Below are 14854 nucleotides of genomic sequence, written 5' to 3'. Positions count from 1 at the left end.
TCCATATATGGCTTCAGCATTGCAGAGAGTTCTGCTACCACTGTGCCTCTGTGGCACCCCTGTTTGTTTATTTAAGATTGAGTAGAAAATGCGGAATATGAAAATTCATATGGAAATCATTTGAGTACAGGATGTTATTTTCTTCCAGAGAGGATATATATTTGCTTCTGTCACAATTCAGATAATTAGGAGGTAATTTGAAGCTGGGCTTAAGTCTTTGTGTTTAGCTACTCAGCATGTTAACACTGTGTGTGAGTGTGCGTGTGGGTGGAGGGGGGAGTTTAGGAGGTGGTTACCAAGGTTTTCACTTCTTTTTAAAAAAATATTTATTTAATTTTACTTATTATTGTTATTATTATTTTTAAGATTTGCTGTAGGATGTGTGTGCTCATCAGACAGAGAAAGTGAGAAAGCAAACCACCAGGTCTGGGACTCAAACTGCAGTCAGCCATGTGGCAATCCAGCACCTCAACCACCAGGCAAACTGCTAACCCTTAGGTTTCCCCTAGTTTTTGTTCCCTACCTTCATGAGACTCATAGTTGCTGCTCAACTTTTCAGTTTTTTTATCTACCCTTGCCTGAATCAGCAGATTCTACTTCAGGGGAAAAACAAAACAACCCTCAAATTCCAAAATTATTGTTAGGGTTTCTTCCTTCTCTCAAATCTTGCTCAAGTAATTACTCATTGCTTGCTTAGTTCTGCTGACATACTCCCTCTTTTCCCCTAGCTTTTCTAGTTTGTTGTCACTGAAAGCATTAGTCTCAGTAGTGGAATCTATTACCAAGTAAAACAAATTCTATTTTTACTGATCTTAGCATTTACTCTTATGTGTGTAAGTATAAGTTTTTCATGATTTATCCTCTTTTTTGTTTTCCCCCTTTTTTTTGGAGAGGTTTTTGCTATAGAGTGTGTGCACTCACCAGACAGACAGAGAGAGACAGAGAGACAGAAAGCAAGAAATCACCCCCCAGGGGAATGACCATGCTGCAATCCCTTCTCCTCCATTCTCCTCTCTGGATCTTGGGCACACACCCACACACACCCAGCATGAGTTTAAGCCACCGGGTTCAGGACTTGAACCACAGTTGGCTACATGGGAGTCCAGCAACATAGCCATTACACTAACTGCTGGTCCCATGATTTAACCTCTTTAGTACACTATAGACTCAGTCAATATAAACACGTCTTTTTTATTTTTTTTTTTAATTCTGGGAAGTTGATACTCACTATTCTGGTATTTCAACTTTCCTATTTTTACACCTATTATTTAGGAATATTATATAGGTATTAGCATTTCTGCCTCTGCATACTACATTTTTTAGCTTTCTTCTTGTTGCTGTTGTTTTACAGCTTTATCAAGGTATATTTGCACAAAATAAACTGCACTTTTCTTGTTGTTGTTTTGCTGTTGGGTATGTGCTCACACCAAAGAGAGACAAAGAGAGATAGAGAGAGAGAAAGAGAAAGTGAGAAATCACACTCACCCCCTCGTGGGGGATGGCCATGCTGCAATCCATTCTCCTCCATTCTCCCCTCGGGATCTTGGGCACATACACACATGCACCCAGCATGGAGTTTAAGCCACTGGGTCCGGGATTCGAACCACGGTCGATTATATGGGAGTCCAGTGACATAGCCATTACACCAACTGCTGGTCCCAGCTTTTCTTCTATTTTCTTCTAGTATGTTCATTGTTTCCAGTCTTACATTTAAGTCTTTAATCCATTTTCAGTTGATTTTTGTGTATGGTGAGAGAGAGAGGGGTATAGTTTTGTTTTTCTGCAATTGGAGATCAAGATTTTTCAGCACTATTTGTTGAAGTGACTGTCCTTTCTCCATTGAATGTTTTAGGCACGTTTGTCAAAAGTCAGTTGGCTATATATTGATGGATTTATATCTGGGTTCTCTGTTATGTTCCACTGGCCTGTGTGTCAGTTTTTATGCCAGTATCATGATGTTTGGGTTATTATAATTGTACTATATTTTGAAGTCTGTAAGTGTGATGCCTCAGCTTTATTCCTTTGACTCAGAATGACTTTGGCTTTTTGAGACCTATTATAGTTTTGTACAAATTCTAGAATTCCTTTTTTTCTATTTCTATGAATAATGTTGTGGGGTTTTTTTTTCTTAATTTTATTTTTAATTGCCAGAGGGCATGTGTGCTCATCAGAGAGTGAGAGAGAGAGGGGTGGAGGGGTGGGGGGGAATCATGCCCCAGTAGGGTGTGGTTATGCCACAATCCTTTTTCCTCCATTTCCCTATTTTGTAGGGATTTTTGGGCACATACATACTAGTGTGTTTTTCATGCTGCCAGGGCCAGGATTCAGACCACAGGAAGCTATGTGGAATACAGCTCTTTAACCACCCTGTTGTTGGTATTTTGAGAGGAGTTGCATTGAATGTATAGATTGCTTTAGATAATATGTTCATTTTAACAAAATTAATTCTTCCAATCTATAAGCATGGAAAAATAATTATTTTTGTCCACTTAGATTTCTTTTATTACTTTTTTCCTAGATGGCATATGCACTCACGAGAGAGAAACAGAGAAAGTGGGAAGGTAGGAAACACTTTAATGGGGAATGGTCAAGTTGCAATATCTTTCCTTTATTTCTCCTTTTTTTTTGGGTGGGGGGAGGTTTGAGCATGCACACACATACACACACACACACACACACACACACACACATACACACTTGATGCGTTTCTCAAGTTACTAGGTTTGGGACTCGAACCGTGCAGTCAGCCAAGTGAGATCTGGCTGCCTGTTAAGGCACAAGGTGCCACAGAGCAAGACTGGTGTTGCTTTCTTGATTTTTTTTTTTTTTCAGTCAGTTTGCTGTTGATGTATAGAAATGCTATTGATCTTTTTGTATGGTGATTGTATATTTTTTAATTTACTAAATTTGTTTAGCAGTCTGAAAGTTTTTTTGGGGGGGAATCTTTGTGTTTTTCTACATACACAATCATATCATCTACATACAGGAACAGTTTGACTTCCTCCTTTCCAATTTGGATGCCTTTTATTTCTTTCTCTTGCCTTATTGCTTTGGCTAGAACTCCCAGTACTACATTGAATATGAGTGGTGATAGTAGGCATTCTTGCCTTGTACCTGGAGTTCTGCAGCATATGAACATCAAGGAATTTCCTACACTGGGCCCAGGGCCTATGAGAGCCACTGGGCCCTCTAGCTACAAGGATTTCCATCCAGTGTGATAATGAGTACTGTTGGGATTTCTCACTTGTCCTTTTCTAGCAATAGGGAATTTCTCCTGAGCTGAGCCAGATGTTTTATTTCTGTCTCTATGCTGTCTTCTCAAGTCTCCATGTTTCAGACAGTTTTAGTCATTTTCTTCGAGGATTCCAATGTTCCTCCTTAGACATTCCACTCGAAGTATGTTTATTTGTTTGTTGATTTGTTCCCTTTTTGAAAAGGAGATGAGTACTGGGTACTTCTAGATAGCCATCTTAAAGTCCTGGATTGTTTCTCAGTGTGTTTTGTAATTTTGAATTGTGAGATCATTTTCAAGAACCTTTATCTGGGGTTTAGTTCTGTGTCTCGTTTGAGGTTATATCTTGAAAGAAGTTTTGCTAAGTATCCCCAATTATATGACCAACTTGGAATCAAATTTTATCATGATTTATTATTTTGAGATTGAGAATTTCCAGGAGAGAACAAGCTAAAGTGGCACAGCAGTGACACAACACTCTGAGATGCTGAGCCATGTGGGAGGATCCATGATTCACTTCCCATGTTTTTTCTGTGCACATGGAGTACACATGCATGTGCACACATACTTGGAATGTGGGCTGGCTGAGGATGAATGGTGATGTGAGGACCCTGATGAGGATGTCTTCCTGTCTCTCTCTCTCTTTCATGGAAAGAAGAAATGAATACATAAAACCTCAAACACTTTTTTATAAAAAAAATAATTTCCAGGAAGATCCTGCTTTTATTATTTCCCAGAACCTAGCAATGATGACAAGCCATTTGACAAGCTATTTTTCTCTAGACTGACCCTTTTACTAACAGTTTAGCCCTCAGCAAATGTATGTGGGACATTTTAGTTCTGTTCCTTCTGGTGCAGGCATATCTATGGTTGTTTCTTCTGAAACACAAGATCCTGGGCTACTGATATAGACAGACTCCAACCATTACTAATAGTACGTCAATTCATAGTATTATTGCTCTGGTTTGGCCCAGGTAACTTTCCTTACAAATTCTTCAAAGTTTAACTGTACACTTAAAAGATTGCTTCTTCCATTTTATTCACTATTCTAATGTTTTGTGGTGAGTGGTTATCGAGTCTCCCATATTTTCAGAAACTCAATTTTGTTTATTTGTCTGTTGACTGTAACTCCATAAGGGCAGGCCCAGTGCCAGGTCAGTTCACTATAGCTTCTTTCCTCAAAACCTAATGTTTGGTACATACAAGACAATAATAGTTTATGGTGTTAATGAAATGCTGCTTATTTCAGATTTATTTATAAAAGTGAGAAACTGGAATGAAACAAAATGTTAAGTAATAGTGCAGTAGTTAAGTAAATGGTTTTATTTGCTTAAAAGTAAATGGCTACTACTCATGTCATATTTTTCAGCCAGAAAATAGTCATTTGGAAGGTTTTAAAATGGAAAAATACTGGGGCCAGCAGGTGGTGTAGTGGTTAAGGCCCTGGACTCCCATATGGCTCACCATGGTTTCAGTCCTGGACTTGGTGGCTTGCTTTCTCACTTTCCCTCTTTCTTTTTCCCTCTCTCTCTTTCACTCTTTCTCTCTCATCTCTCTGATGACCACATGTGTCCTATAGTAAGTTAAAAATAATAAGAAGAAATAAAATTAAGTAAATAATTTTTTTAAACTGAAAAATATTAAAGATTAAGTGTAGGTAAAAAAGTCATGGTTCAGGGCTAACAGGTAGCATGGAGGTTAAGGCGTTGGATCCCACATGGCTCACTGCACATTTCAAATCCTGGACCCAGCACTTCGAAAAGCATGTTGTGCACATGTGTGTGCATACCCAAAATCTCAAGAAGAGACTGGAGTAGAAAGGATTGTGGCATGGCCTCCCCCCAACCCAGGGAAGATATTTCTCTTTATTCTCTCTCTTTTTTTCTCAATCTGTCTCTCTCTGGTGAGCACACACATCCTAAAGCCAAACTAAAAACTAATGGTCTTTGAGAAAATTCTATGATATACAGAAAAAAGAGTCATGCTTCAATTATAAATTTGTAGTATGATAACTTAAAATGCGAACAGCAAAAAAAAAATAAAAAACAATTGAACATCAGATACCAAAATTCTAATAGTAGTGTATAATGGAGTGGTACATTCCTTTTTATCCTGTACTTTCTAAACTGTCTATAATGTGATTTTTTAAAAAGAATTATTTATTTTATTTATTCATTTATTTATTTTAATTTGACCAGAGAAATACAGACACACAGAGAGAAGAAAAGTGAGAAAGCAAGCTACTAGGTCCAGGACAGGAACTATGGTCAACCATGTGGGAGTATTAAGAGCCTTAACCACCATGCCTCCTGCTGGCCCTGTGATTTTTTTGTTTTTAAAGAATTATTTACTTGGGACCAGCAGTTAGGGTAATGGCTATGTCACTGGACTCCCCAGAGAGAGACAGAGTGAGTGAGAGAGCTAAGAGAGACATAAATGAGAAAGCAGGCTGCCAGGTTTGGGACTCGAACTGCAGCCAGCCATGTGGGAGTCCACTGCCCTTAACCTCGTGCCACCTGCTGCCCACCCATAATGTGATTTTATAATGAAATCATTAAAAAGAAAAAAAGGATAATGTCCTTAACAGTGTTTTTTTAGATTATTAAAATAACTTAAAAATATGCATGGCAGCAAAATATTGAATAGTGAATACTAAAGTGCTAATTACAATGTGCACTGAAGTGCTAGCTTACAATGTATTGGTATATTTCTTCTTCTTTGTTTTCCAAACTCCCTATAATGTGATCTCATAATGATATTATTCAAAAGAAAAAAATAAGTATGTCAGTGTCCTCAACAATTTTTAAATTTAAATACACTAAATTTGACAAAACATAAAAATTTCAGAATTAGTTTTATTATTAAAATATTTGCAGACTTTTATATGAGAACACAGAAAAAGATCTTTCTGATACTCAGCGACATCTTGCTAAGAAAAAATATGAACTACAGCTTACTCAGGAGAAAATTATGTGCTTGGATGAAAAAATTGGTGAGTTTTTTTCTCCTGATATTACTGTTATTTTTTCTTAAGTCTGTTAATAAAAGGAGGGGGTTCTTTTTTTCAGTTATAACATAGATGAACATGAAAACAAGCCCTTTTCTTAAGGTTTCTGAATAAAAAATAAGGGAAAAGCACATTTTTCTTTGATAGTAAAATTTTTTACTTATATTTAGGACCTTGAATACTTAGCTATGATTTAAAATTTTTTAATGAAGAAATAATTAAATTTATGATGATTGCTTTTAAATGTAACATTTTTCTAGATATTATTGTAGCTTTTCCATAGCTATTACAATGAGATGTAGTATATATAACTTTTGGTGCAGTGTTTATATATGTTTGGTTATATCTATAATGTTACTTGGTTTACAGAAAAAATCTTTTATAAAGTCTCTTGTTTCTGTTTCTTATCAGTTATTTGTATGAAAGTGTGGTCATAATTTAATCTCTTCCTAAATATAAGGTAACAGTTTGACCAGGGCTATACAAGAGTCTATTTTAAAACAGAAGAAATAGTTTTAATATTTGCTGTTATGTAGTTCAAAAATGTCTGGCATGAATAATTAAATAGGTGGATGAGCTATTTAATCAAGATAAGAGATACTATAAGACAAATATAATAAGTGATATTGGAGGAGAACTCATTTTTGTTTATTTTAAGTCCAAGTAAAGATGGTAAGCAGTCGAATATGTGTTTGTATCTCAGAAGGTAAACCTAAGGTATTTATATTTGGAACATATCAGCATAAAATTATATATGTAAAATCATGATAAAAGAATGTTGATTTGATTTGGCATGGTGGAGGTTTTGGTGATACCAAAAACTTTTGAATGGAGTGTTGGGTGTGAAAGATAGTAGGCTGAGGAATGAAGGGGAAGTGGAGTAGGAAACAAAAGCTTCTCAAGAAGTTTGTCTATTAAAGGGGTAGCAAGAAATAGCTTGAGTAGGATGTGAGGTTGAGGACATTTTTAAAGGTAGGAGACACTGGCCTACTATAGAGATTGATTGATTGATTACCAGTGGATATGAACTCAGATATCAGAACACCCAAAACATGTGTTGCTTTAAAGGCAGTACTGCCTGCTAAAATAGACATGATGCCTTCCCAAGTGCCGTATATGCCATGCTCTTGGCAATGTGGCATTGTGCCTTCCTTAGCACCACATCCGATTGCCCTTGGTGGATAAATCCCGCAGAGATTAACCTAGAAAGAAGATATGCTAGAGTTCCCCTTGTAGAACTCTAGACCAGTGGTTCTCAAACTTCATGTGTGTCAGAATCACCTGGAGTCAGGTCTAAAGGAGGGTAGGACCAGAGTTTTATATCTTTACTAATTTCCCTAGGGAATTCTAATACCCTATAACCTCTGTTCTAGACCAGTGGTTCTGAAACCTCATGGTACATTAGAATCACTGCAGGGGGATGGGATGCCTATTAAAATATAAATTGCCGTGCTCACCTCCAGAATTTCTGATTCAGCAGGTCTTATGTGGTAGCTTATGAAATTTGCATTTCTCAGGTGATACTGATGGTGATGGTACAGAAATAATTGGAAAAACACTGTTTTATATGAATCATTCAGGCCCTCAACATTGATGTTGGCTTACCAAAGTTCTCAAAAATTGAATGAGACTTCCTGAGGTCATGTTCTATTTTCTATAAAATTAATAATTCTAGGCTACAGGGGCAGAGGGGAAATAAGAAGGGGGAGAGGCCACAGGTTGTTTTTATTTACCCACCTTCTCTTCTGTTACCACCCATGTAAATAAATGTATTTTGAGAACTTGTGATACACAACTTTCCTTTGCTATTTTAATTCAAAGGTTTTAAATGTGCTTTTGTATTTACATGTCATCTAGAATTTAATGATTCATTGTACTGTTTAATCACTAGTAACAAAACCTAATTTTTATTCAGGATATAGTATTCTTATTTTTAGTCATGGGTATAATATAGGAGAAATCACTTTGAAAAGTATTTCTGTTTAGATAGAAAAAAAATGCATCTTGATTAAAACAACACCTTTATGATTACACGTTTAGATAATTTTACAAGGCAAATTATTGCACAACGAGAAGAAATCAGCATTCTTGGTGCAACCCTCAATGATATGGCTAAAGAAAAGGAATGCCTGCAAGCATGTTTGGATAAAAAATCTGAAAATATTGCATCCCTTGGAGAGAGTTTGGCAATGAAAGTATGTCCTAACAACTGTAGTTTACAAGAAATATTTAAATGTTAAGCTGCGGTTTAAAAGAACTTCAGTCTGAATAAAATAATAGGATTTTTCCCAGAATTTTTTCTAGAGAGTTGAAACTTTAAAATATGACTGAAATATTTTAAGATTGTTTTAAGAACTATGTGCAAAACCATTAGTGTATATTTTAAATGGATTTTTCTATCATGAATATCCAGTGAGAATACTAATTTAGGTATCAAAATATAAAGCATAATAACAAAGAGATACTGATTTCTTCTCTTTTTTTTTTGGAGAGGCTTTCGTTATAGGGCACATGCTATAGGGCACATGCACTCACCAGAAAGAGAGAGAGAGACAGAGAGACAGAAAGTGAGAAATCACCCCCCAGGGGGGATGGCCATGCTGCAATCCCTTCTCCTCCATTCTCCTCTTGGGATCTTGGGCACGCACGCACACACGCCCTGCGTGAGTCTAAGCCACTGGGTCCAGGACTCGAACTGTGGTCAACTACATGGGAGTTCAATGACATAGCCATTACAGTAACTGCTGGTCCCAATACTGATTTCTTCTTAAAAACATATTTTCAGGTAGTCATCTTGGGAGATCATATGTTTATTCCACTAAAACTGCCTTTATAATTATATTCAGAACAAATATATCTTTACATCAATCTTGCCTTTAAAATTAGAGTTGGTGAATAAAGCTGGGTGGTAACTCCATCATATATATATATATATATATATATATATATTGCTAAAACAGAAACAAAAAAGCTGTTGCCAATAAGACAGAGAGATGTTGGTGCCCTTTCTAGCTCACACACTGATTCTGAAGACAGTGCTCTGTTTTACACAAATGTCTTAAAGGCATCATTATTAGAATACAGTCTCTCCCTATTCTTAGGGTACTAATTCATGAATTTATTCATCTATTCATCCATTCTTTCTTTCAAAAGCATTACTGTTGTGTGCAAGTATTATGTAATAAATCAAAGATGAGAACCTGCTTTCTAAAAGCTTGTGTTGTAACAGGGAGAGAAATGAAGATACTCTTATGATAGATTATGATTATTGCTATAGTGACTGTTAGCATTTGGCAGCATGTTTCAGCCTGGAAGTTGGATTAGAGGAGAAAGGTCTGGGAAGCCTACCATGAAGTATTGATTCCTAAGCTGCCCCGAGAAATTAGAAATTAGCCAGAAAAAGATGTATAGGAAGAGGACAGTGAGAAAGGGAGATAGACAGGTGGAATAGTGTACATAAGAGCCTAGTGGCATTGATAAGAGAATTTTATTAGACTTCCTGATAGTTTAGTATCACTATAGAATAGGTTGCCAAGAGATAGGTATGAGAGGGCAAAAGACGAGATGGGATAGATAAACTAATTATAAACATATGTGTGATGTTGAGTGTGGACTCTCTTATTGTGGATATAGAGAATCACTGAAGTAATATAAATTAAATGCTACAATTAGATTTTTGTTTTAGAACAAATGTTTTAGTACTTACTAGTACCGTGTAAATGATGAATTGCAGGGAAATGAAAACAGTGACTTGGACACCAACGGAAAAAAACAGTGATGAGACCTGTGTGGGGATAGTAGCCTTATCAGTGAGAGAAACCGATCTATTAAAGAAGTAAAATTGACATGATGTGATTTCTGGATTAGGAACCACATGAAAAGTTACTACGCATGGAGTAGAAAACAGGAAATAGAACAGAGAGAGCAAGATCATTGACCTGGGTTTGAATTGTCTTTGGGACATGTAGGTGAAATATTCCCGGGCTCTTGGATTTTTAGGTTTAGAGAAAAAAATTAAATTGAAGTTAATAGATTTGAAAATCATGAACATAAGTGATGTCATCAAAGGACATGAACGGCAAATATTGGTTTACTTATTAAAAAGGCTAATTATTTTTTGCAATGTTATGTGTCTTTTTAGGGGAAGATACATATATATCACATATTTATATACATATATACACATATAATGATATATACCTATATGTATATATAATGGTATACACATGTATCTCATTATATTCAAACATTTTTTTAAGAGTTAAGTATGATTTTCTTTCTTTTTTATTTTTTCAGAGATTTTTGCTAGAGGGCACATGTACTTGCCAGAGAGAGACAGAGAGACAGAAAGTGAGAAATCAACCTCCAGGGTGGTTGGCCATGCCACAAAACCCCTTCTCCATTTTCCTTTCGGCATCTTGGGCATACATGCACACATGCCCGGCATGAGTTTTAAGCCACCAGGTCGGAGATTCAAACCACAGTCGACTACATGCAAGTCCAACAGTGTAACCATTCTGCCATCTGCAGGTCCCAAGTATGATTTTCTTTTAAAACACTAACAAAATCTTCCCATCTTTTCTGAATTTTATTTCCCTGAGCTCTAATATTTCATGTTTGTTCCATCCTGCTGTACTAGTGTTATCTTTCATAAGGAATATTGAATAGCAAATCCATTTCAAAATAAAGAACTTTGTATATAAGATTTTATGAAAGCAAATGCATCTCTCCTGTAAAAGGAAAATAACTTTTTTAAAGGGAGATTTTTGCTATAGGATATGTGCCCTCACTGGAGAGACAGAGAAATAAAATGAGAAATCACTCTCCAAGGGCGTGGCATGCCACAATCCCTTCTCCTCCATTCTCCCTTCAGGATTTTGGGCATATATGCAATGCACCCAACGTTGGGCATATATGCAATGCACCCAACGTGATTTTTAAGCCGCTAGGTCTAGAACTTGAACAGTGATTGGCCGTGTAGGAGTCCAGCACCTTAACCACTATGCCACCTGCTGCCCCGGGAAAATCACTTTTAAGAATAGTCTTAGAGCTCTCTGGGCTTAGACCTAGTTGGTGGCAGTATGGCTAAATGCACCAAGAAGGTGGGCATCGTTGGTAAATACGGAACCTGTTTTGGTGCCTCCCTCTGGAAAATGGTGAAGAAAATTGAAATTAGCCAGCACACCAAGTACACTTGCTCCTTTTGTGGCAAAACTAAGATAAAGAGACGGGCTGTGGGGATCTGGCACTGTGGTTCCTGCATGAAAATGGTAGCTGGTGGAGCCTGGGCCTACACCACCACTTTGGCTGTCACAGTGAAGTCTGCCTTCAGAAAACTGAAGGAGTTGAAAGACCAGTAGAAGCTCCATAAACATTTGGAATATCAGTAGCTTACAATAAATGGGTTAATTTATGTTAAAAAAAAAAAAAGAAGAAGAAGAAAAGAAAAAAAGAGTAGTCTTAGAGAGTCAGAAGAGGAAATATTTTCTACAATGATGTTTCAGACCTAAACTAACAAATGCCCTTCAATGAAAAAGTAGTACCATCTTAGAACCTAATTCAGAGATTACACAAATGAATTAATAGGAAGAAGTTAACATCATTGCGAATAAAGTGGAATTGTTCTGGTAATTACAGTTTAAAAAGATGGGGAGCAGCAGATGGCCTAACGTCACTGCACTCTCCCGTAGTCGACCCAGTTTTGAGTCCCAGACCTGGTGGCTTAAAATTCACACCGGGCATGTGTGTATACATGTCCAAAATCCCAAAAGGAGAATGGAGGAGAAGGGATTGCAGCATGACCATCCTCCTGGGGGTGATTTCTCGCTTTTTGTCTGTCTCTCTCTATCTCTTTGGCGAGCACACACGCCCTATAGCAAAACTCTCTCTCCCTAAAAAAAAAAAAAAATGATGTTTTACCTGCTGCCAGTTAAAGTTAGAAAACTCAATAGCAAGTTCGTAAGTTTTTTAGTAAGAAAAGCCGGAATTATTTGTGTAAAGTTTTAGTTTATGCCTTTTTTTCTATAATTAATGACTGTCCTGTCTAGACTGAATTTTAATGTTAACTTAAATCTGTGTCCCTGCTTGGACAAACATTGAGATTGTATAGGAATATTAAACTGCTAATAATGAAATATTTGAGAAATGGTAATATTAGGGTTATATTTATAGAAAAAATAGGCTAAAAGGATATATTATTAGATTCCATACAGTAAATTTGTTGTCCTGAATATTTTGCAATGTTCCTAGAAAATCCTATTTTTTTTTTCCAGAAAAATTTGTCTTATTGCCAATGGACACGAGAGAAAGAGAGAGAAAGCACCTTCCTCCATTTTTCCATCCTGTTGGGACCCTTAGTACACATGCATGTGTACCTAGCATGTCTCTCAAGCCACTGGGACTTGAACCACAGTTGTCCATGTGGAATCTGGCTTTCCATGCGTAGCACTTGAATGCTGTACCATTGGGCCAGCCTAAGGGTATTATTTTCAAGGTGAACATCTATTGATAAAGCAGAGTCCTTTCTAAGCTTATAAATCATATTTCAAGCTTAACCAAGTAATGATTTTTAGAAGCACTAGAAGTTCAGCTAGTTTTTCAGAATTTATTTTAAAATGTATTCAGTTGGGCTGATCTGTGGTACAGTGGTTAAGGGAGCTGGCTCTCACATGGCTAATTGTAATTCAAATCCCAGCCCCTGTGGCTTGAAAAATATGCCAGGTACATGTCCAAAATCGCAACAGAAGAAGGAATGGAGAGGGGAATAAAAGGATTGTGGCATGACCACACCCCTTTGAGGGGTGCTTTCTCCCTCTCCCTCCCTCTAGCGAGTGCATGCACCTTCCATCAGTATATTAAAAAGAAATGTTATATATTTTTAAAAATTTTGTAAGCATTTCTTTTTGGGGGGTGGGGGTGAGGTTTTTGCTATAGGGTGCGTGCACTCTCCAGAAAGACAGAAAGTGAGTAATCCTTCCCTCCCCCTCAAAGTGGGGATGGCCACAATCCCTTCTCTCCCATTCTCCTCTTGGGATCTTGGGCATGCACGCACACACGCCTGGCATGAGTTTAAGCCACTGGGTCTAGGACTCGAACCACAGTTGACTATGTGGTAGTCCAGCGACTTAGCCATTATGCCATCTGCTTGTCCCCCCCAAAAATGTGTAAACATTTCATTTTAAGCAGAATTTTGTGTTTGAGTTTTTCTTCCATCGGCTTGTCCTACTTTAAAGGATTTAAGGATTTTACTAATGGATATTTTAATCACAATCTAATATCCATTACTGCCAGCTATGGAATCTACACCATTCTATCAAAAAGTGGAATGGGAAACTGGAGCTGAAAATACCTTGGAAAGGAGCACGTGGAAAAAGAAGAGGACATGTATCCATATACACCACACTAACTTTCTGATGTGACAGGACCAAAACTGGTTTGGCTTTTCTGTTTGATTACCAAGTGAAAGTTCAATGGAGAAGGTGGAATCTAGTTATTATTTAGTAAAAGAATTTTCTGGACCAGCCAGTGGCACTGATTAAGGTGTCTGGATCCCACATGGCCGACAGTGAGATTCTAGTCCTGGACCGCTGGCTTAAGAAACACAATGGGCATGTGTACATGCCCAGAATTCTGAAAGGAGGGAGAGAGAGAGGAGAAAGGATTGCAGTATGTCTGTCCATAATTTTTCTACTTTTTTAGGGCTAATATTAGCTCTAAGTATCTATTTATAATTAGACTAGTTCAGGAATGAGGTTTTATTTTTAATTATTTATTTAAATTTTTTTTTTAACCAGAGAGAGACAGACAGAAAAAGGAAATGTGAGAAAGCAAGCCACCAGTTCTGGAACTCAAACCACAGTTGGCCATGTGGGAGTGCAGTGCCTTAACCACAACGCCACCTGCTGGCCCTCCAGGTATGAGTTTTAAAAGGAGATGTGGAAAAGGATTGAAGGCATTAAGATAGTCAAACCCATTTCAGCTTTGACCGTCTCCACTGATTCAGCTCATTCACCATACCCTTTTAATTACATACATTTTTTAGCTTTGCACTAAACCTAATGCTTCCTCCTTACTAGTTCACATCTAAATATTAATAATAAACATTTTAAAGTAATCCCATTGGAGTAGCTTTTTGAAGATGCTCTTGATGGCTAATTTAAATAATGTGCTCGGTCAAAGTTGTTATTCTTAATAACTGAGTTTAGTTATGTATGGGTCCCTTCCTTCATGAAGAAGTGATTCAGTCCTGTTCCCAGTGTAGTACACTTTAGATGTCAAACCACTGTCTTGCCTCTAAAGGCAGGGTGTTGAAGCGATTCTTGTGTTGCTGGGTAGCCACATAAGACATCTTTTAATATGGTATTTGATATGTTGATATTTTTATTTATTTATTTTTTAGACAAAGAGATTTTTGCTATAGGGCATGTGTACTCAACAGAGAGAGAGAGAGAGAGAAGGCGAGAAATCATCCCCCAGGGAGGGTGGCCACTCCACAATCCCTTCTCCATTCTCCTCTCGCGATCTTGGGGGCATGCATGCACGCATACCCAGCGTGTTTTAAGCTACTGGGTCTGGAATTCGAACCACAGCCAACTATATGGGAATCTAGCAATACC

At 37.3% G+C, this 14854-nt stretch overlaps 2 protein-coding genes across 4 annotated transcripts in view; both read left to right on the top strand.

Moving 5' to 3' along the window:
- The window catches only part of TSGA10 (testis specific 10), a 169332-nt gene that overhangs the window by 89119 nt on the left and 65359 nt on the right, over positions 1–14854 (top strand). For all 3 annotated transcript variants that reach the window (XM_006166591.3, XM_006166590.3, XM_006166589.3), the window contains exons 10-11: positions 6109–6224; positions 8280–8434. In XM_006166591.3, the coding sequence (XP_006166653.1) occupies positions 6109–6224; positions 8280–8434 (271 nt within the window). The remainder of the gene's footprint in view (positions 1–6108; positions 6225–8279; positions 8435–14854) is intronic.
- On the top strand, positions 11321–11610 carry LOC106733649 (60S ribosomal protein L37a-like). The gene has a single exon (XM_014583443.2). The coding sequence runs from the start codon at positions 11321–11323 to the stop codon at positions 11597–11599; it is 279 nt and encodes a 92-aa protein (XP_014438929.1). The 3' UTR covers positions 11600–11610.

The sequence above is a fragment of the Tupaia chinensis genome, unplaced genomic scaffold (assembly GCF_000334495.1).
Source record: "Tupaia chinensis unplaced genomic scaffold, TupChi_1.0 Scaffold144276_1, whole genome shotgun sequence".
In the NCBI taxonomy this organism is placed as follows: Eukaryota; Metazoa; Chordata; class Mammalia; order Scandentia; family Tupaiidae; genus Tupaia; species Tupaia belangeri.
Note: the sequence above shows the minus strand (reverse complement) of the source record. Positions and strands in the feature narration are given on the sequence as shown.